The 23548-nt window shown below is 41.3% G+C and overlaps 1 protein-coding gene across 1 annotated transcript in view; it reads left to right on the plus strand.

Moving 5' to 3' along the window:
- LOC139767300 (uncharacterized) overlaps window positions 1-23529 on the plus strand; it is a 161908-nt gene extending 138379 nt beyond the window's left edge. Inside the window, 18 exon segments of the mRNA XM_071696510.1 lie at window positions 71-166; window positions 489-684; window positions 11299-11389; window positions 11628-11700; window positions 12777-12956; window positions 13128-13242; window positions 13993-14109; window positions 14373-14510; window positions 15290-15413; window positions 15663-15789; window positions 16536-16682; window positions 16886-17099; window positions 17261-17417; window positions 17711-17787; window positions 18267-18335; window positions 18600-18676; window positions 18780-18875; window positions 19917-23529. Of these exon segments, the coding sequence (XP_071552611.1) occupies window positions 71-166; window positions 489-684; window positions 11299-11389; window positions 11628-11700; window positions 12777-12956; window positions 13128-13242; window positions 13993-14109; window positions 14373-14510; window positions 15290-15413; window positions 15663-15789; window positions 16536-16682; window positions 16886-17099; window positions 17261-17417; window positions 17711-17787; window positions 18267-18335; window positions 18600-18676; window positions 18780-18875; window positions 19917-20312 (2490 nt within the window). The 3' untranslated portion in view covers window positions 20313-23529.
- The last annotated feature ends 19 nt before the right edge of the window (window positions 23530-23548 follow it).

Raw genomic sequence — 23548 nt, forward strand, 5'->3', positions numbered from 1 at the left:
ACCTGCTTAAGCGTAAAGCCTGTATGTGTCTGTATGCAAATGATAACTGCCGATCCTTCATCTTTTACAGTACCATTTTGACAAGAAGTCACTTGGATTTGAGGCCGTTACACTCGTCCCCTTCGAGGCCAAGCTCATCAACCTTACCATGTTAAACAGGAAACAGGTAAATGTAACACAGGCTAATACATTCTGATACAATTAGAATCATTCAGTATACAGTTTCCTCTATTATGATTGGCATGCAGTCCTATATCATATCCTGTAGCTATTTTCACGATGTATTTATCCTTCTTTTTTTACACTTAAATACAACTGAACCCCCTGAGAACGACGACAAACGCTTCACGGAACACTTCGTAGCTTCAACTTTTTAGTCACGGCAGCCCTGAGGACAATTGATGAACCGCTTTAGTAGAGTAGTTTATGATCCTATATATCATCCTACAGAAGAATCTGATCCTTAATAACACCCTCTTCCACCACAGTGTCACTGGCTCAACTCCTATCACGCCCGCGTGCGTGACGTGATCGGCGGGGAACTCATGACGCAGAACCGCTTTGCAGCTTACGAGTGGCTGGTCAAGAAGACGGAGGCGCTGCCCTGCGCAGGCAGTTACGACGCACAAGTTTCAGGCAAGTCTTCATCAGACACTATGGCAGCCCTCACCGTCACTAACCTTGGTAGTAATATTAGCTCAGGTGGTGTTCGCGTTACCCCGGCTTCCCTAACGGCCCTACTACTGGTGGTTGGTGCTGTGCTGGGGGCGAGGCGCCCGCGGACCACGACCAGAGACTAGGCTTTGCTTCGCCAGGATGCACTCGACTTTTGTAGATATACATCGAGTCTGTGCGTGTATGTGTGTGTGTGTGTGTGTGGGTGTGTAAAGCCATGTTTTGAAGCTTTCATGTGAATTTTGACATATTTCGTAGTGACTAACAGGTTATTTCTGTGCATTCGAACGCTCCTGTGAAAGTTGTACAATATTCTAAGAGTAACTGAAGTATACTAGGTCACAGGACTGTAAATAATGGACGAATTGAGACGAATTTGTTTACACCAAAGCAGTCCATAAAAAAACGGATCTTTCTGTACATTATTCGCAAAAGTAATATCAAAGTGCATACAACACTCTACTGACATGTAGATATGTATTGTACATATTTCTGGACTGCAGGGGAGTAAAACTGAAATTATCTTCCTTTAAAAGTGTGTATAAGTATTGATAGTTTCTCCTGGAAAACTGTTAATATGATCATAATTATTATGATGCTGAGGTTTGAATTCTTAATTTTATCCTCACATCAACGGATATCAAAATAATTTTCTTTTTGAAGGTATGAAAATAAACATAGTAATGGTCTATATAAGATCCCATGAAGTGTAATATTCAAATGCGAAGATGTATACTTAAGAAAGTATGACAAAACACAGACAAGATGTTTTAGTCACAGTCTTGAAGGATAGTCTGAGTATCGAATGAGTATATTTACATAAGAGTTTCTTGAAAATGAATTTTGGATGTGTTATTTCATATGACAATTCAATATCAGTAATTATAATTATGATTTATATGGTTCTAGATAATCTTTTGTAAAGAACTGATAAAGTTAAAAGTCTGCTTGATGAATTAGCGGAGGTGGGGTGTAGCAATTACCTCCCCCCCTAGTGATCACATTCAGAATTCAGCTTGGACAAACTCCTCTCTCGTCAGACTGGCTAGTGAATCATACAAATCATTATAGACAACCTTTACATTTTTCTATGTATTCTTGACATCTGGTCTCGTAGTGAATTTGAAAAGTGATAGTGCACTGTCATAAATGTCCTTCATGTAGAGTTCAAAACAGCAGACACAGGTATTGAGTAGTTTAACTATTATCATGTGTAACGCGGTGTATGATATTTATGTTAAGTGCCTTTAATGAGCCTATTCTAATGAAATTTGATGAACATTTTGTCAAACATCTATATTTTCATTTATATTGCTTTTTTTTTCTTTACAAAATGTGGAGCGTATGATGTGTTTGCAGAGGTCATAAAAACGTCTCAGTGCAACATTTAACATTAGAAAACTTGCCAACATGATACTTTGTGTGTGTGTGTGTGTGTGTGTGTGTGTGTGTGTGTGTGTGTGTGCTACTCTTCTATAAAAGATGCTTTGCCCATATTAGTGAAAGTAAATCATTGAAATGAGGTAACTTAAATATCATTTTCTAGCATATCACATCGAGATAACTAAATCATATCACAGTTTACCTGTTTTTATACAGACAGTTTATCAATTTCGACAAGTATTCTTGAAGTATTCTAGAGGCCTATGAAACAACGACAAGTTAACGCTGCCGGCGAGCATTACCGACCTGCACGCATCGGTGTGAGGAGGACTGATGCTGTGGTTTAAACTGATGGTGCAGGATACTGGCAGGGCGTCTGGCTTTACAGTGTTCGTCAGTATCTGGCTAACTTACGCCTCCTGTGGCAACCTGAAATTCTCTTACGAAACTACCCTATCAGACGGTTTGGGCATTCATTATATCCCTCCCTCCCCTTCCTCCTAAAGTCTCTTATCCATTACCGGTGAATTACCATCAGCTCACTTATATTGGAGACAGCCCTGTATTTACGACAATAGGTAATGACCTACCGGTAACATCAGTAGCGTTTTTATAAGTCGACCTTAAGATGTCATAGTTATTTCATACAATAAATTAGTAATATTTCTAAGGACATACAAGCAAAGGTAACTTAATTTCACTTTTAACAAATGCAATAAATATGTATAGAATAATTGATATTGTATTACCAACGCGACAGGGATCGTGACATGCTGTTTGACATATGTATATGTTTTTTTTTTTTAAGAATAAGATTAATCTGTGGAGATTGTGGATAGGTGTATGAGAGACGAGTCTGGGGAATCATGCCTCTGTCAACGGTGGCTAAGCTAATGTCAATCAACATAATACCTCAGTTTTTTCCTTTTTTTTTTTTTTTTTTGCATGTGTCGTGAGGACCATGTTTTTACACAAGTTTTGGGAACAATTTCAACACTAGCTGTTTCATAACGATCGGTACAAGTGCGAGACAATGCAAACTATTGATAAATAAAGCCAAATGTTGGTCTTAAACGTTACTCCATGATGAGCATTGTAAGTGTCAGATATTTCAAAATGTTAATAAATAAAGCGTAATCCTATCTTACAGTATAAGATAAGAATACATGAGTATTTTTTACAGCAATACTTGTCTATTTGTACGTTTTGAAGAATTTCCTCCAATTTTATCTATTTTTTCTTTTTTTTATCTCTGACGCGTACTTAGCGGTACTAACTAACATTTAGCAGTCCAACAACAGACCAAACAATGTATAGTTTTTCAGCAGTACACACACACACATTTGAAACAACGTTTCAGATATTCTGAATAATTTCGAGGTTAAGGTGCTGTCTCCTACATATAACTGGAAGGTTCACAAGCATTACACTACCGGAGGAGGCTGGCTGGCGTAGGGCCGAGCTGCGCTGCGCCACCTACAAGACCACCATAATTCATTCCTCATCAAAATGCTATAAAACCATTTTAACAGAACGGATGTTAGCATTATCGATAAACTTTATTACAAATATCCTTTCCAATATATATATATATATATATATATATATATATATATATATATATATATATATATATATTCTTTCTTTTCTTTTATACTATTCGCCATTTCCCGCGTTAGCGAGGTAGCATTAAGAACAGAGGACTGGGCCTTTGAGGGAATACCCTCACCTGGCCCAATTCTCTGTTCCTTCTTTTGGAAAAAAAAAAAAAAAAAAAAAAAAAAAAAAAAAAAAAGAGAGGGGAGGATTTCCAGCCCCCCGCTCCCTCCCCTTTTAGTCGCCTTCTACGACACGCAGGGAATACGTGGGAAGTATTCTTAATCCCCTATCCCCAGGGATAATATATATATATTTTGCTTCTTGTTTATATATATATATATATATATATATATATATATATATATATATATATATATATATATATATATATATATATATATATCCATTGTTCTCACCTTTTTCCATTCTGTACACAGTCTCTCCTGGTACTTCCCCACACAGGTCTCCTTCCCAAGCTCACTTATTCTCACCACCTTCTTCACCCCAACATTCACTCCTCTTTTCTGAAAACCCATACTAATCTTCACCTTAGCCTCCACAAGATAATGATCAGACAACCCTCCAGTTGCACCTCTCAGCACATTAACATCCAAAAGTCTCTCTTTCGCACGCCTGTCAATTAACACGTAATCCAATAACGCTCTCTGGCCATCTCTCCTACTTACATAAGTATACTTATGTATATCTCGCTTTTTAAACCAGGTATTCCCAATCATCAGTCCTTTTTCAGCACATAAATCTACAAGCTCTTCACCATTTCCATTTACAACACTGAACACCCCATGCATACCAATTATTCCCTCAACTGCCACATTACTCACCTTTGCATTCAAATCACCCATCACTATAACCCGGTCTCGTGCATCAAAACCGCTAACACACTCATTCAGCTGCTCCCAAAACACTTGCCTCTCATGATCTTTCTTCTCATGCCCAGGTGCATATGCACCAATAATCACCCACCTCTCTCCATCAACTTTCAATTTTACCCATATTAATCGAGAATTTACTTTCTTACATTCTATCACATACTCCCACAACTCCTGTTTAAGGAGTATTGCTACTCCTTCCCTTGCTCTTGTCCTCTCACTAACCCCTGACTTCACTCCCCAGACATTTCCAAACCACTCTTCCCCTTTACCCTTGAGCTTCGTTTCACTCAGAGCCAAAACATCCAGGTTCCTTTCCTCAAACATACTACCTATCTCTCCTTTTTTCACATCTTGGTTACATCCACACACATTTAGGCACCCCACTCTGAGCCTTCGAGGAGGATGATCACTCCCCGCGTGACTCCTTCTTCTGTTTCCCATTTTAGAAAGTTAATACAAGGAGGGGAGGATTTCCGGCCCCCCGCTCCCGTCCCCTCTAGTCGCTTTCTACGACACGCGAGGAATACGTGGGAAGTATTCTTTCACCCCTATCCCCAGGGATAATATACATATATATATACATATACACACACACACACATACACACACATACGCACATACCCACACACACACACACATACATATATATACATATGAAAAATGTAAGAAACAATTTAGAAACAAACTTTTAGCTTGAAATGAATGAAAAAAAAATGAATGTCACATAATGGTTCAACCTCTGGCTATGGAAAAGGAAATGTACAATTTATTCACACAAACGTGTGGGGAAGTACCAGGAGAGACTGTGTACAGAATGGAAAAAGGTGAGAACAATGGAAGTAAGGGGAGTGGGGGAGGAATGGGATGTATTTAGGGAATCAGTGATGGATTGCGCAAAAGATGCTTGTGGCATGAGAAGAGTGGGAGGTGGGCTGTTTAGAAAGGGTAGTGAGTGGTGGGATGAAGAAGTAAGAGTATTAGTGAAAGAGAAGAGAGAGGCATTTGGACGATTTTTGCAGGGAAAAAATGCAATTGAGTGGGAGAAGTATAAAAGAAAGAGACAGGAGGTCAAGAGAAAGGTGCAAGAGGTGAAAAAAAGGGCAAATGAGAGTTGGGGTGAGAGACTATCAGTAAATTTTAGGGAGAATAAAAAGATGTTCTGGAAGGAGGTAAATAGGGTGCGTAAGACAAGGGAGCAAATGGGAACTTCAGTGAAGGGCGTAAATGGGGAGGTGATAACAAGTAGTGGTGATGTGAGAAGGAGATGGAATGAGTATTTTGAAGGTTTGTTGAATGTGTCTGATGACAGAGTGGCAGATATAGGGTGTTTTGGTCGAGGTGGTGTGCAAAGTGAGAGGGTTAGGGAAAATGATTTGGTAAACAGAGAAGAGGTAGTAAAAGCTTTGCGGAAGATGAAAGCCGGCAAGGCAGCAGGTTTGGATGGTATTGCAGTGGAATTTATTAAAAAAGGGGGTGACTGTATTGTTGACTGGTTGGTAAGGTTATTTAATGTATGTATGACTCATGGTGAGGTGCCTGAGGATTGGCGGAATGCGTGCATAGTGCCATTGTACAAAGGCAAAGGGGATAAGAGTGAGTGCTCAAATTACAGAGGTATAAGTTTGTTGAGTATTCCTGGTAAATTATATGGGAGGGTATTGATTGAGAGGGTGAAGGCATGTACAGAGCATCAGATTGGGGAAGAGCAGTGCGGTTTCAGAAGTGGTAGAGGATGTGTGGATCAGGTGTTTGCTTTGAAGAATGTATGTGAGAAATACTTAGAAAAGCAAATGGATTTGTATGTAGCATTTATGGATCTGGAGAAGGCATATGATAGAGTTGATAGAGATGCTCTGTGGAAGGTATTAAGAATATATGGTGTGGGAGGCAAGTTGTTAGAAGCAGTGAAAAGTTTTTATCGAGGATGTAAGGCATGTGTACGTGTAGGAAGAGAGGAAAGTGATTGGTTCTCAGTGAATGTAGGTTTGCGGCAGGGGTGTGTGATGTCTCCATGGTTGTTTAATTTGTTTATGGATGGGGTTGTTAGGGAGGTGAATGCAAGAGTCCTGGAAAGAGGGGCAAGTATGAAGTCTGTTGGGGATGAGAGAGCCTGGGAAGTGAGTCAGTTGTTGTTTGCTGATGATACAGCGCTGGTGGCTGATTCATGTGAGAAACTGCAGAAGCTGGTGACTGAGTTTGGTAAAGTGTGTGGAAGAAGAAAGTTAAGAGTAAATGTGAATAAGAGCAAGGTTATTAGGTACAGTAGGGTTGAGGGTCAAGTCAATTGGGAGGTAAGTTTGAATGGAGAAAAACTGGAGGAAGTGAAGTGTTTTAGATATCTGGGAGTGGATCTGTCAGCGGATGGAACCATGGAAGCGGAAGTGGATCATAGGGTGGGGGAGGGGGCGAAAATTTTGGGAGCCTTGAAAAATGTGTGGAAGTCGAGAACATTATCTCGGAAAGCAAAAATGGGTATGTTTGAAGGAATAGTGGTTCCAACAATGTTGTATGGTTGCGAGGCGTGGGCTATGGATAGAGTTGTGCGCAGGAGGATGGATGTGCTGGAAATGAGATGTTTGAGGACAATGTGTGGTGTGAGGTGGTTTGATCGAGTAAGTAACGTAAGGGTAAGAGAGATGTGTGGAAATAAAAAGAGCGTGGTTGAGAGAGCAGAAGAGGGTGTTTTGAAATGGTTTGGGCACATGGAGAGAATGAGTGAGGAAAGATTGACCAAGAGGATATATGTGTCGGAGGTGGAGGGAACGAGGAGAAGAGGGAGACCAAATTGGAGGTGGAAAGATGGAGTGAAAAAGATTTTGTGTGATCGGGGCCTGAACATGCAGGAGGGTGTAAGGAGGGCAAGGAATAGAGTGAATTGGAGCGATGTGGTATACAGGGGTTGACGTGCTGTCAGTGGAGTGAATCAAGGCATGTGAGGCGTCTGGGGTGGACCATGGAAAGCTGTGTAGGTATGTATACACGTGTGTGGACATGTGTATGTACATGTGTATGGGGGGGGGGGGGGTTGGGCCATTTCTTTCGTCTGTTTCCTTGCGCTACCTCGCAGACGCGGGAGACAGCGACAAAGTATAAAAAAAAAAAAAAAAAAAAAAAAATATATATATATATATATATATATATATATATATATATATATATATATATATATATATATAAACAAGAAGCAAACTTTCATCAGGAATATTCTAAACAAATCAATGAACACAAATTTTGTCATACATTTAGAAAAAGCGCAGTTCAGTGTTTTTGATCTCAGAATTCTGTTTACTGAAGTAAGAACCTATTTCTTGGGATTGTATGTTCATGTGATTACATCCATGATGGAACCACCAGATGTAGGGTAATAGACATTTGTATTCTTAGATATTTCTAGATATCGTTTGTTGACTGGATGTCAATTGTATTAATAAAACTATAAATCTTGGACAGTCTTTTATATTGTGATTATTCAGCACATAATCTGTCAATGTCTTACCTTGTCAGTGAGTAAATTGAGTCATTGCCATGAGAGACTGATACGATAGTCCACAAAGATCATGAAACATCATGGCTCGTGTGTTCAAAATGTTAGTTCGTGAGCATCGTCTCTACATCAACAGTAAGTAAATCCCAGTACGTGACATCCACTCTTTCTGGCAAATGGTCATATTTCTCTGCACTTTTTTTTTTCCCTTGATTTTGGAATGCATAGCCTAGCCAATTCTGCATGCCTCTGGTTCTATGTCCCGCGTTCCGTATTTTGTTTTGTCCTTTATAGTGTCCAATACTACTTTATCATTATAGCTCATCTGAGAGACATGAGTCTAATCCGATTCACGCTTCTTTTCTCTGGCTTGATAATGTTTGCTTCTAAAGATGTCCGATCGTCCGCTTCCGTAGTCCACTAGTCCATAAAATGCTTATAGAAGAAAAAAAAAAAAAGAAAACGATTATAAGCGAAAATAACCAACACGAAACTTTTAAATTTCTTGGCGACATTTTAAATGCATGCTGCTTTAAACTATCCTGACCTGTAGACGTCACCATTAGTGATTCATTAGGAATGTAAAGAGGTTAATTTCTCTTACGTGCTAATTCTTAAACATTCTAACTAATCAACCTTCCTTAAACCCCCAAACTTCAGGCAACGTATCACAACTTGGGGTGTTACCGGACTATGTCTGCACGAGGTTACTCCGCAACATAATATCATCGTCAGCAGAAGGGGGTGAAAAAAAAAAAAATAAAATCTCAAGGAACTTCTCACTCGAAATCAGTACAAGCACTTCCCGGCTATCACTCTGTAGCGCAGTCTTGAAGCTGCAGCACCTCCTTGAAGAGACCTGGGTTTATATACCAATACTACAGCAATTACAACCACTACCACTACGACTACTATTACTAATACTACTGCTAGTAGTAGCAATAATAATAATAATAATAATATCCGTACTCAGTTGCAAGATGTATGATATAAATGATGTCAATATTGTAATTCTTCAGATCAAAACGATCACCCTAACGACAGACTCACGCGTGTTGACAAAGTGTGTTTATGTCAGTTAATCTATTTCGTCTCTCCATCAGATTTCCTTGGGGTAGAATATTTACTAAGCAGAGAGAGAGAGAGCAAGTTCCACTACAGTTATCATTCTCTGTTTTGGGAGGAACGTGACTGCCTCCAACCCAGTCTCCTTGGTACTACTGTCTCGTAATAACCCTCCTGTTCTTCCTTGGCCTCTCCAGGTTAGGAGGAAGCGGCTTGCATATACATTCTCCTTAAACATTCATATTTCACGTGTTGGTATATCTTTTTTCCTGTACTCTACTGTAAGATAAGATGGCGGATGACCCTGTACAGAGAACATCCTCCCGCATAAAGGAGACTTATATCATTAAAAGAAATCAGTCAATAACTCCCAATAAAAAAACGGTCGTAATATCTTATCAAACTCAATATCGAAGTAAGTATTTGGGCACAGTCAATTCCTACGAAGTGTATGTGCAGGTGGACTGTTTCACGACCTTCCATAGGTCGATGACTATAGGATCCAATGACATACAAGCCATACACCACAATATACGTGCAGAATTAAGAGTAACATACTGTCATAGCAACAGTATTCGATGTCATTTTTATCACAGATTGGTGTACATGCTTCTGTAGTCTGTTCTTCGTCATATTTTTCTTTGGGGTTAAAATGGCTGCATTATTTGCTTCTTTTTTTTCGTAGTTCACTGCAAGAGAGGTATGGAACCAGGACTTGGTAATCCTTGTACCTTATATGGAGAGAAGGTAGCTAAAATAAAAAAAAAAATCTGAATTCACATTCTATCAACTGTAGACACTATACTTTCACAGTTGGGGAACCCTGATGTCTTGCACCAACTCTTCCTGTACATATACCAATTATATTTTCCACTTTGATCTCATGACTGTTGTTGTTAACTCAGTAAATTAGGAATGTATACTTCATGTGTCCGACGGATTCCCTGTTCACTTTGTGTCATGTTCCCAGCACCTCAGTCACTATGTGTCTCCGTGTACTTGACCTCACTGGTACCATCCTCAATATTTTGACAAGGCTTTTTCTGTCATTATTCTTGAGGCTTGTTTATTGTTCATAACCCACTTGTTATTTCTGTGTATTACCGTGTATCAGTGGATTTATTTTCTGTAATTATTCTCGAGGTTTGTTTATTGCCCTTGACCTACTCCATCATTTCCGTCTATTACTGTGTGTCAGTGGATTTCTTTTTATTTTTGCCCGGTGTATTATATGTGTAACTAATTTACCTCACTCGACACTGACGGTCCTTCACACTCAAAGATTTTTATCCTTTGGTGCTTTTACTGTATACACAGTGTGTGTGTGTGAACTCAGGCATGAATAAATGCTCTCTCTCTTTCTCTCTCTCTCTCATGTTAACACATTGATTTCATTGCTTGATTCCACTCGATTATATAATAGCTGATGACCAGCTATTTTGCTTTCCTCTTAAATCCCAGAGCATGATGGTAGAACCTTGAGTACGACAATGTATACCTGTTGGTACGATGATCTGGCCTATTGATCTGATCTTTTTGAGACAGACCATCGTATCTGAGGGTCCGATCATGGACCATGTACACAGTGAGAGCGTACGTGGTCTTAGACTCATCCCTAACACCTGAAGAAGGTGTGAAGGACTTTTCGGATGCTCAGGGGCTTTTAATGACCCTAGGCAGTTGATAGGCTGAAAGGCCAAACCGCAAACCAACCAAGGGTCGTGCCCTCAAACTCAGTGGTCGTACTTTTGTGGTACTCAAGGGTCGTACTCTCTTGCTCAAGGGATTAACGTTGTAATGTAATAACGTACGTGTGACCACCAGCTGGGTACGATGTAACGCATAATTTTGTGCTACTAAGGCAGTCATATAAAGCCGCTTAATATGCTGAAGATGTTAAATATTCCTTTATAACAAAGTGTTAAAGAACAAGTTTACATTATCGATAAAACTCTTACATTTCTTTTTCACAATCATCTTTGAATCAAGTTAAATCTTTGTTTACACAAAGGTTAGGCCCACAGCATTGAAAACGATTGTCATCTCACTTTATGATATTGAAGTATTCTATTTTCTCTCACCCACAAAAGTTAAAAGCCGTAATGTTAATCATGAACACCATGACCAATATATTACATATATGGCAGTTAATAACGGATGATGATGGTCCGGCAGGGTCAGGTGCTGAGACACAACCAGAGCGGGTGACCAGGGAGCTGACGCTAGACCAGAGAACCGCCTGTAAGGAGGGAGACCTCCAGCCGAAGGTCCGAGTCAACACTTCAAGCAGGTGAGATGGATGGCCAGCTCATGCTTGGATGTGGGCTCCCGATCCAGAGTTTTAATGATGTCACCTTACTGTGCTAGATATTTAGTCACAAAGACATATAGATGAAGACAAACTCAAACTCTGACACGTAAGCTGAGATTCGTTATATATCCCGACTGTGTGTATCTAGGAAGCACATGTGACACGAACCACCTCTACATTATAAGTCTGAGCTCAGGCCAGTGTTTCATCCCCGCAGGGTAGCGGCGCTGCGCCAGGAGATGGCCAAACATCACCTCAACGCATACATCATCCCCATGGGTGGCGAACACGTAAGCTTTCTGAAGTACTTTTGTTCCCCTGTGTGTGTGTGTGTGTGTGTGTGTGTGTGTGTGTGTGTGTGTGTGTGTGTGTGTGTGTGTGTGTTATTCCCCCCATTCTAATAGTAAGAATGACACTTGAAAGTAAAACACGTCTCACGCGTGGTTAGCGCCATCTGAAACCTGAAAGACGAGTGCAATTATACCACTCTTGACCCTCCTCGAACTAGACTGTTGCAACTGGCGTCGTCATTGGTTCGATACCCCGTGACGTAGGATTTTGGGGACTCTTAGTTTTTATGGTGTCTCGTAATATATGTGATGCTCGAGACAGTGGCTCACCACGACGCTGACCGACCTGTCATTCCTCTCGTCATTAATCCAGGGATCACCCGTGACAGGTGTTTCTTTAAGGCTTAGGTCTTTGACCACCTAACCCTATAAGGACTAGGTCAAAGGTCATACCCAAAGATTTGAATCACCATGTTCAAAAGATGAAACATATCAGCTATTAGAAAAATCATATCTTCGTGTAAAAAAAATCGACCTTTCAGTCAGTTTAAAAGACTTGATATTTGAGAGCTTATCTCTCGGTTCATTATCAAGATAACCTGCTCTGAACTTTGTGATGTAGGGTTAGCATCATAGGTAAGAGACAGTTGCTATAAATCATCCAATGCTTCTAATATGTAGTCTAATCATTCCAGTTATGCTCATTTTATGGCCATGATTATCTAAAACACTATTTAGACTGAGTCACATTCCTGTGCGTCACAAGTACTCTCTCCGTATCAACCTTTTATCAAGAATCCTGTGAGTTCCACTGGGAAATGAAACACGATAAGTTCCCTAGTGCACTTTCGTGTCATAATCACATCATCAGGGGAGATACGAGAAAGAAATATAACAGTCAGTTGATTACAACGAGAGAGACGTAGCTAGGACCACTATTGATAAGAGGTATTTGACAACGGCAGTCAGGTTAAACCAGGATGACCCATGGTTGGTGCAGTTACATTATACCCAGTAATACCATACCACGGGCGGGGAAAAACTGTCGATAAATACCTTTTTTTTTTTTCCCTCAGACCAGCTACACTCTGGAGCCGGAGGGACGCGTCCACTACATGACGGGCTTCACCGGGTCGTCTGGCACGGCAGTCGTGACTGCGGACAAGCAAGCGCTGTGGACGGACGGACGATACTTCCTGCAAGCAGACAGCGAGATCGACTGTGACTGGCTGCTGATGAAGGAGAACCTTCACGGGGTGAGTACTGGATCCGCTCAGCACGGTTACAATTCCTTCACTAATATTTACAGAATAGTGACTCCTCTATAATGAAATAAAGTATTGAAATTGAAATTGAATTACTGACTCACACTTCCATCACAGAACTTAACTTCTTTTTATTCTCTCGTCTCGTTTTCCCTTCGTCAGATACCGTCCATAACGGAGTGGCTGGGCCAGGAACTGGTGGCTGGCTCCAAGGTGGCCGCCGATCCAAAACTCGTCCCCAACGACGTTTGGCTATCTTTTGCTAAGGAACTAAACAGTAAGATATATCATTTCTATGTGTTTTGTTATTGCTATGTCTTGAGGGTAGTTAATGATGATGAAGTGGAGGGAAAATTCATCGTACGATGCAGCTTTCAGAAGTTACAGCAGGCAACAAGTGCGTTCCAGGTCGTCTGGCCAAGAACTACACTGCCAGCTGTACGACCGATGTAGTTTATGACCATAACCATTTGACATGGTCGACTAATTCTCGTCTCTGAATAGCATTTGAAACGTTTGTTAAACTTTTAAAATCTCTGCTTAATCTTTGATGTTTGCTCAGACACTACAAAAAATAAGAAAAATAAATCAAATATATATATATATATATATATATATATATATATATATATATATATATATATATATATATATATATATATATATATATATATTTTTTTTTTTTTTTTTTTTTTTTTTTCATACTATTCGCCATTTCCCGCATTAGCGAGGTAGCGTTAAGAACAGAGGACTGGGCCTTTGAGGGAATATCCTCATATGGCCCCCTTCTCTGTTCCTTCTTTTGGAAAATTTAAAAAAAAAAAAATGAGAGGGGAGGATTTCCAGCCCCCCGCTCCCTTCCCTTTTAGTCGCCTTCTACGACATGCAGGGAATACGTGGGAAGTATTCTTTCTCCCCTATATATATATATATATATATATATATATATATATATATATATATATATATATATATATATATTCTGAGTTATATACCAAACATGAGTCGACCTAAATCTTCCTGATAGAGTCGAGCATCGAGATGATGGCGGAGGAGACTAACCTGGTGGACCTGGTGTGGCCACCGAAGGAGAGGCCGACCTTCCCCGAACACCCTATCTACATCTACGACCTCCAGTTCGCTGGTCAGTTAAACTGCAGTCTAAGGAGAGGAAGGGAATACTGTTGTGCTTATATATATATATATATATATATATATATATATATATATATATATATATATATATATATATATATATATATATATATTGAGACTGACAAAGAGCATGAAGGAATCTTTGATATTTGCCGTAAAATAATATGATTTTTACATCCTCTCATCTCTAATGGTAACGAATTATCTTGTGTACCTACTACGTGCGTGTGTGTGTGGGTGGGTGTCTGGCAGGCAAGAAATGGGAGGACAAAGTGGCGGAGGTGCGGGAGGAGATGGAGAATCAAGGAGCGGACATACTGGTGGTGACGGCGATAGACGAGGTGGCCTGGCTCCTCAACCTGCGCGGCAACGACGTAACCAACACCCCAGGTCAGTGGCTTCAAATCTCTCTCTCTCTCTCTCTCTCTCTATATATATATATATATATATATATATATATATATATATATATATATATATATATATATATATATATATATATATATATATATATATATCTATCTATCTCTCTATCTATCTATCTTTCCATCTATCTAATCTATCTATCCATCTCTACCGTGCTTACCCACCTACAGCCTAGCCAAGATGCGTAACCTTGTAAGATCTTGATGTGAGACTCACTATCACCTCCTGCATCACGAGTGAGGACTCAGAAGGTTCTATTATGGCCTCTGTTACACCGTGAGACTCAAACTGTCAAATGTACAGCCATAACAAGAGGCAGATCTTTATCTCTCCTCCTCCATCAATAATGTTGTGTGTTAGTCACAACTTACAAGTGAGGCGTTCGAGCTTCCTCGCTTGTTGGTTGTAAAATGTTAAGTGGTTGGTCTTAAATGATCCTAGCAGACGACACAGGCCTTATAAAGCCTAGCTCGACCAGCCAGCCAATCGTATATGATTCCAAGAATCATCCTGAGCATCTGATGGGGATCCATGGATTGATGTAACAGTTCGTTATGATTCGGTATGTGATGGCCATAACGACCCTGACACTCTATAGGCCCCAAAAAACTTGACCATAATCAACTAAACCACCGCTACAATTGTGGTGAGATCGATTGGTGGTAATATATATGGCACGACTGTGGATGGATAAACACAACAAGACTTGACCAACTGTACACCGACCCCTGCTGTACTTACAGTGTTCCGAGCGTACGTGATGATCGGAAGGAACAACGTGGAGCTGTTCGTACATGCCGGGAAAATCACTCCGGCAGTGGACAACCACCTGAACGTGAACCAGTGCGGCGAGCGGGAGTGTGTCACGTGAGTTACCTACACCTTGTCTCCGAATTCATATATATATATATATATATATATATATATATATATATATATATATATATATATATATATATATATATATATATATATTACAGCTGACTTTTATGTATTTTTGACAAACAGGTTAATATATATATATATATATATATATATATATATATATATATATATATATATATATATATATATATATATATATATAATGAGAGGGGTGACCGCTTTCCTCCACAGGATAACAGAGTACACGGCCATACTGAGCCGTCTGCGTGCCCTCAAGTTCAACAATGGCATCACGAAGGTCATGCTGCCCTCCAAGTACTCCTACTCCGGCGGCGCCTCCTACGCCGTCTACTCCGCGGTAAGTCCTACACAGAATCACTCCATGTTAAATCATCTTCCTAATGACTGACATGGGATAGTCACTTGGCTTATCGTACCCCATCAAGTAGCAGCAACCACTACTCTCACATCAGCAGACTTGCACATTCTGGCCTTCATTATAAATGTACCATCATGATCACATTCATGAAATAATTCAGCATTATTATATACCAAAGTGTAGGTTAAAGTTATATATAAAGTGTGTGTGTGTGTGTGTGTGTGTGTGTGTGTGTGTGTGTGTGTGCGCGCGCGCGCACGCGTCTATACAGAAACTCCATTAAGAAAAGGGAACACGAGAATCCTGAGTACTTTCGTGTATTTCCACATATCCAGAGGAATAGTTAGAGAGAGAGAGAGAGAGGAAATAGCTGCAACTGAGATATTGTATACAGAACCGGTGGTAGCATGGAATGAGTGCATGTAATCTTGTAATTAGTGAGAGGTGAGGTTGGCACAAGGGTCTGCTTGACCTACCCCTCTACCTGACCTTGTCACGGTGCCAACTTAGCCTCACACAAAAATCAAAAGGTTACATGATCCTATTCCAAGTTTCCTACGGTTCTGTATACATAATATCTAGTGCACCTATTTTCTCACTCTGCAACTAGCCCTCTGAAGATGTGGTAATACACGAAAGTGCTCAAGATTCTTTCTTTTCCTAATGATGTTTATGTATTTATTGTCATGTGTTTGTTGTGATTTGCTGTATATACACCACTGCAGGTCCCAGAAGAGAAGAGGTTCATGACCGTTTCTCCAGTGCTGAAGATGAAGAGCCGCAAGAACCCGACGGAGGTGGAGGGAATGAAGAACGCCCACATTAGGGACGCCGTCGCTGTATGCGACTACCTGGCCTTCATGGAGAACGAGGTAAGGGGTACAGTGTGTTGGGTAACCCTGGGACCATCGTGTGAAGACGGTTTCCCCGTCTGTTCCTGGGAGGATAATCTAGGAAATACCAGGCTGCAGTGATTCCATATAACTTGGTGTTTCACCTGGAATCAGATTACGGAGTGGTATTCAAACCCGAGATAATATACAAGAATCTTTACCCAGTACACTTCCTGTCGCAGATAGCGCTTGGGAATACGTGGAACGAGATGACGGGCGCTGCCAAGCTGCAGGAGCTACGAAGCCAACAGGAACACTTTACAGGTCCATCCTTCACGACCGTCAGCGCCTTCGGCCCTAACGGCGCCGTCATCCACTACCGCCCTCGGCCAGAGACTAACCTCCAAATTACCTCAGAGTCCCTCTACCTACTGGATAGTGGTGGGCAGTACAAGGGTGAGTAGAAGCTCCTCCGACGTCCTGCGAGGCTATGGTGAGTAGATGCGTCTGCATGTTGATACCATAGTGTTGCTCGTGCGCCCGCCCACGGGGTAGAGGATAACCAATGTGGCAAGTTCCTTTCAGTGTATATATACATATATACTTCTTGCATCCAGACGGGACTACGGACGTGACACGAACGATGCACTACGGGCAGCCGACGCCGTTCCAGGTGGAGGCGTACACCAGGGTGCTCATGGGATCCGTCGACATGGCCAGCTTGGTCTTCCCCGAGGGCACAGGCGACACTGATGTCGACATCATGGCTCGCAGGTACTCATCCTCCCTCATCTTCTCCCAGTTTTCTCTAACCCTTACAATGTCATGTAGTTAATCCCCCTGTTTCCTTCCACTTATTTTTAACTTTCACATCTGTTCGGAAGAGATATGTTCTTACAGACTAGAACAAATCAACCCCCTTAAGCAACTGTACAGCCCTTGTGCACTGCGGTACGACCCTTATAGTGTGATAGCGCGGCTATTTAATTCGATCTTAGAGGCCAGATTAATATTCTTTTTTTTTTTTTAAGGTAAATGATGCTATTATCATTATTAACATCCTGCAGGCCGCTGTACGAGGTAGGTCTGGACTACCGCCACGGCACTGGACACGGGATTGGACACTTCCTCGGCGTACACGAAGGTAAACATACATTTTGGATATCCCTCTTGAAGGATTTTTTTTTTCCCGTTTTCATGAGAGGTAAATATATCTAACAGAAGACTGGTCGATATGCATCACTGACAATATAAACTCAAATTATGTAAATCATGTGACAGTTTATATGCATCACTACGATATAGATAATTTATGTGCTAGTTTATATGCATAACTGACGATATAAATTTAAGATAAATTATGTGCCAGTTGGAATATAATCTTGATCAGTCTAAGCATCTAATGCCCAATTTACGCCAGTAGAGCCGGGCGTGTTAGTTAAATGTGCACCGGCAGGTCCCTACACTTTTACACATGAGAGCAAAATGTACATAGGAAACCCCTCGAACCAAAGCCGTGTGTTCGTAACGGGACACTTCGTCATACGGTCTTGTACGTGGTAATGGCCACATATTCTATAGATGACGATTCCTCGGCTAAGAATCATTCCTCCCATCCCACAGCCCCAGTGCAGGTGAGGATCTACGGCGAGAAGGAACACAAGCTGGAAGTTGGACAGTTCTTTTCGGACGGTAAGCAGAGCTGTTATCTTACTCTCGTGTCCTTGACAAAGGTTTCTTACTTATTTCTACCATCAAACACGTAATGCTCATGTTGAGAGAATCCTCAGAGCCATATATCATTATAAGAATAAAAGTAAAGACAAAGAGAGAGACACACACGTACACAATGATCTTTCTCTTCGTCATGAGAGAGAGAGAGAGAGAGAGAGAGAGAGAGAGAGAGAGAGAGAGAGAGAGAGAGAGAGAGAACACTAATGATTCCCTCCACTGCAGAGCCGGGGTACTATCAGGACGATGACTGGGGAATTCGTCTGGAGAACATCCTCACGGTCGTCACCACAGACACCAAGGTCAGTGTGTGTATGTGTGTGTGTGTGTGTGTATTTACGTATTTTTCATCAATTACAATTTCTGAGCAAGTCTATATAACACTGTACTTCCTTTTCCTTGCAGTACAAATTTGACAAGCAATCGCTAGCATTCGAACCGGTGACTCTGGTGCCCTTCGAAGCCAAACTGATCAACCTAACCTTACTGACCGAGAAACAGGTAGGTCGATCCTTCTTCGCTGAAGAACTCTGCCAGTATTACACTCACATCCAATATGGCTGGTGGTAATCGTCTTGAGTTCATTTTGAATATTTCTATCAGTGAACTGCTTGCGTCACTTGAGTATGGCGAAGATTTGATTTGTATAAGTTAATTTTCGTGATTACTATAATCATATCTCAATACTAATCAATCAATCAATCAATATATATATATATATATATATATATATATATATATATATATATATATATATATATATATATATATTGAAATGGTTTGGTCATATGGAGAGAAAGAGTGAGGAAAGATTGACGAAGAGGATATATGTGTCAGAGCTGGAGGGAACGAGAAGTGGGAAACCAAATTCGAGGTCGAAGGATGAAGTGAAAAAGATTATGAGCGATCGGAGCCTGACCATACAGGGGGGGTGAAAGGCGTGCAAGGAATAGAGTGAATTGGAATGATGTGGTATGGCGGGGTCGACGTGGTCAATGGATTGAACCAGGGCATTGAAGCGTCTGGGGTAAACCATGAAGTTTTGTGGGGCCTGGATGTGGAGAGCGAGCCGTTGTTTCGGTGCATTACACATGACAGGTAGAGACTGAGTGTGAACGAATATGGCCTCTGTTGTCTTTTACTAGCGCTACCTTGCGCGTGCGGGGGGAAGGGGGTGCCATTTCATGTGTGGCGGGGTGGCGACAAGAATGGATGAAGGTAGCAAGCATATGTACATGTGTATGTATGTATATGTCTGTGTATGTATATGTATACGTTCAAATGTATAGGTATGTATATGTGTTAGTGTGAGGGGCGTTCATGTATATACATGTGTATGTGGGTGGGTTGAGCCATTCTTTCGTCTGTTTCCTTGCGCTACCTCGCTAGCGCGGAAAACAGCGACTAAAATAAATAAATATGTGTGTGTCAGTGTTTTGAAAATCAACAGTAATTTCGCGACTGTTTTGCCATTAATCGGGTTATCTTCGAAAAAGTTTCCCATCATTATTCACTTCTTGCGTGATGTCCTCCTCGTTGCAGTGTGAATGGGTGAACAACTACCATGAGCGGGTCCGCTCCATCATCGGCGCCGAGCTGCTCTCTCAGAACCACAGTGAAACTCACGACTGGCTTCTCATCAAGACAGAGCCTCTCTCTTGTCCTCGCTACCGCAGGGAAACCACCAGCGTCGTCAAGACCACGACCTCCACCTCCACCACCTCCTCCACTTCCACCACCACCACCATCGCCACCTCCAGCTCCAACTCCAAGCAGCAGACGACCAGCGGGACGACAGAGTACGCCACCTCAGCCATCATCGCCAGGTCTGAGGAGGTGGGCGCGTCGCCGCCCAACGGCTGTGCTAGGCTACGCGCCGCGTGGCCAGCTGCTCTCACTATTCTCATGGCTGTGAAAACCTTCCTCTGGCTTTGGTAGACTGTAGAGTAATCTAGGATATGTGAATGCCTTTAAACTTCCCATATATATATATATATATATATATATATATATATATATATATATATATATATATATATATATATATATATATATATATATATATATATAAGAAAGATCACTGAAATTATTTTCTTTCTTAGAGTCCAGAATTGTTGTACCTACGGCTTCCCCGCACCATAGCCACAACACACACTTGACAACATTACTGTATCTTCCTAGTTCAGTCGTGCATCTTACACTACTACATGATCAACGAGTGCGACAGACACACATTAAAGCAAACGCTCCTCCACTTGTCCACACTCTCAAGATTTTTTTTTTTTTTTTACGCGCACAGGAAACCGTAATGGTAGTTTCCATTTGTGTTCCAACTGTTGGGCCAGATGAGCAGAGAGGGATGATACAATTGTAACAGCACTGAGAATATTCATGCTCAGAGTCACCACAGCACAACACGAATGCAGCACATCTTTTTCGTTGTGATACACAAAGGCTTTATGGCACTACGGGCAACACGAACGATCCCGAAAACTTAACAGGGAGAATCTAATCAGTCCCCACATATAGTATGACTCGAGGCAATACACTTAACATCGTATGTAAAGGCTTCCCATCGCGCGTCATGAGTTAGGAATAGATATATATGACATAACCTCGAGCGAGCATGACGTTACGACCCTTAGGCACGACGATACGACCCCCAGGGCACGACGGTACGACCCCTAGGGCACGACGATACGACCCCGAGAACACAACGGTACGATCCCTAGGACACGACGGTACGATCCTTAGGGCACCGACGGTACGACCCTTGAACAGGACGGTACGACTCCTGGACTATGATGGCCCGGGTCAGGTTTAATGGCCACGCTATCATAGCGTGGCCATGGTGTTTGAGGTTCGCACTGTCGTACTTTTTTTGGCAGTTGAAAACAGGGGGCGAAAATACTGAAAGGGGGGGGGGATACGAGGGTGGTGATGCATCCCCCATAATATGAAAATACGTCGTCGGACAATTTCTTCGACTTGTAAAAAACGTCGTTGGGCAATTTCTTTAATTTTGGTCAATACCCTGTCGGCCAATTCTGTACGAGAGTGGGCTATTATCTATGTACTGAATTCTAACTATTGATAATAATATCTGAAAAAAAAAGAGGTGACACAGTATAATGATCAGGCAATGACAAACACCACACGCCCTATATGTCGGACGGTGACACACCTCATACCCCACCAGAGGGACGTTTCGCTCCTGGTGAAGAAGCAGCGACGCCCACTACACTCTGTGACCACGACCAAAGTGCTACAACCCAACTCACGGTGGTCTTCATGAGTGCAGTGGACTGTGAAGCAGTCAGGGGAAGACCATGGCAAAGGTGTGTGGGGGGGGGGCCTTGGTTGCAGGTAGGAAGCAGAGGTTTGGGCGCATTTCTCATGACAGAGAATGGATGTGAGCGAATGATGCCTATTTTCTTCGTCTATCCCAGGCGCTACCTTGCTATAGAAGGAAACAACGAACTATATATATATATATATATATATATATATATATATATATATATATATATATATATATACTTTTGTCGGACTAGAATAGGTTCTGTGTGTGTGTGTGTGTGTGTGTGTGTAGGGGGGGGGGGGGTGACACCTATCATACTGTACAGACTAGGACGTTGTGAGGCTGTCAAGTGGTCCTCCCTCCCTAATTAGTTATGGTGCGACGCAACCCCCACCTGGTACTGTCTGGTCTTACCTCACATAGTACCGCGTCGCCCGCACCTCCCAGCTGATACCGCGAGGCCCTTCCTATCTGGCGATGATGTAGCCAGCTGTGTACCCCCCCCCCCATCTAGTTATGGTAAGGCCAGCTGTCTGACCCTCTGTCCTCCCCAACCGGTGATGGGGTGGCCAGCTGTGTGGACCTCCGCAGGTGGTGCCAGGGAACCAGACGGCTCCCGCCCCTGAAAATGTCCCTCAAGACGTCTTTCACAACCTCACGTACCACTGACTTACTGTATGTACAGCAGTCTACAACCTAATGTGTGTATCACTACCGGCAACCTAATGTTTATTCCTTCACTACAACCTACTGTATGTACCCCTGACTACAACCCACTGTATGTACAGTGACTGCATCCTTCCCTATCAGTCGTTAATTACAACTTGTTATATGTATGTTCGCTGACTACAACCTTTTGTATGTACCTATAAGTTATTGTAAGTATAATGACTGCAACCTTTTGTATGTATACTAACAGCAACCTCTTGTATGTATCTACGACTATATCCTATGTTATGGATAATAACTAAAACCTCTTGTATGTAAACTCACTAAAACCTCTTGTATGTAAACTCACTAAAACCTCTTGTATGTAAACTTACTAAAACCTTTTGTATGTTATCTCTGACTATGACCTATTGTATGTATGACTACAAACTATTATAAGAATACAGACTACAACCTCTTGTATGTATCTCTAACAGCAACCCATTGCCTGTATAATGACTACAATTTATTGCATATACACTGAGTATAACATTGTATCTACACAGACAAAACTCTGGTGTATGTGCCTCTAACTATAACCTACTGTATGTACTGTGATTACAATCTATTGTGTCTACAATGAATTCAACCTGATGTATGTTCCTCTGACTTTGTATGTACACTGAGTACAAACTATTGTATGTATACAAATTACACCCCGATGAAAGTGCCTCTGATTACAGTCTATTGTATGTACGATGACTACACATGATGTATGTATCCCTTACTACAACCTAATGTATTTACAATGAATACAATCTGATGTATGTTCCTCTGACCTTAACCTGTTGTACATACAATGTCTAAAACCTATTGTATGTATATTGACTACAACCTAATGTATGTATACCTGACTAAAACCTTTTGTATTTACATTGCCCACAATCTAAGTTTATGTTCTGACTATAACCTATTGTATGTACAATGTATGTACAATGATGTTTGTTCACCGACTACAACCTGATGTACGTACCTCTGACTATAACCTGTGTATGTACTGACTACAACCTACTGTATGTACACTGACCACAACCTATTGTATGTAACGACAACCTACTGTATGTACACCGACCACAACCTATTGTATGTAACGCTAACCACAAACAACAAATGTACACATGTTTTATAAATAAAGTTACGAATAACTGCATGTTTTATTTAAGTA

The sequence above is a fragment of the Panulirus ornatus genome, chromosome 59 (assembly GCF_036320965.1).
Source record: "Panulirus ornatus isolate Po-2019 chromosome 59, ASM3632096v1, whole genome shotgun sequence".
NCBI lineage: Eukaryota > Metazoa > Arthropoda > Malacostraca > Decapoda > Palinuridae > Panulirus > Panulirus ornatus.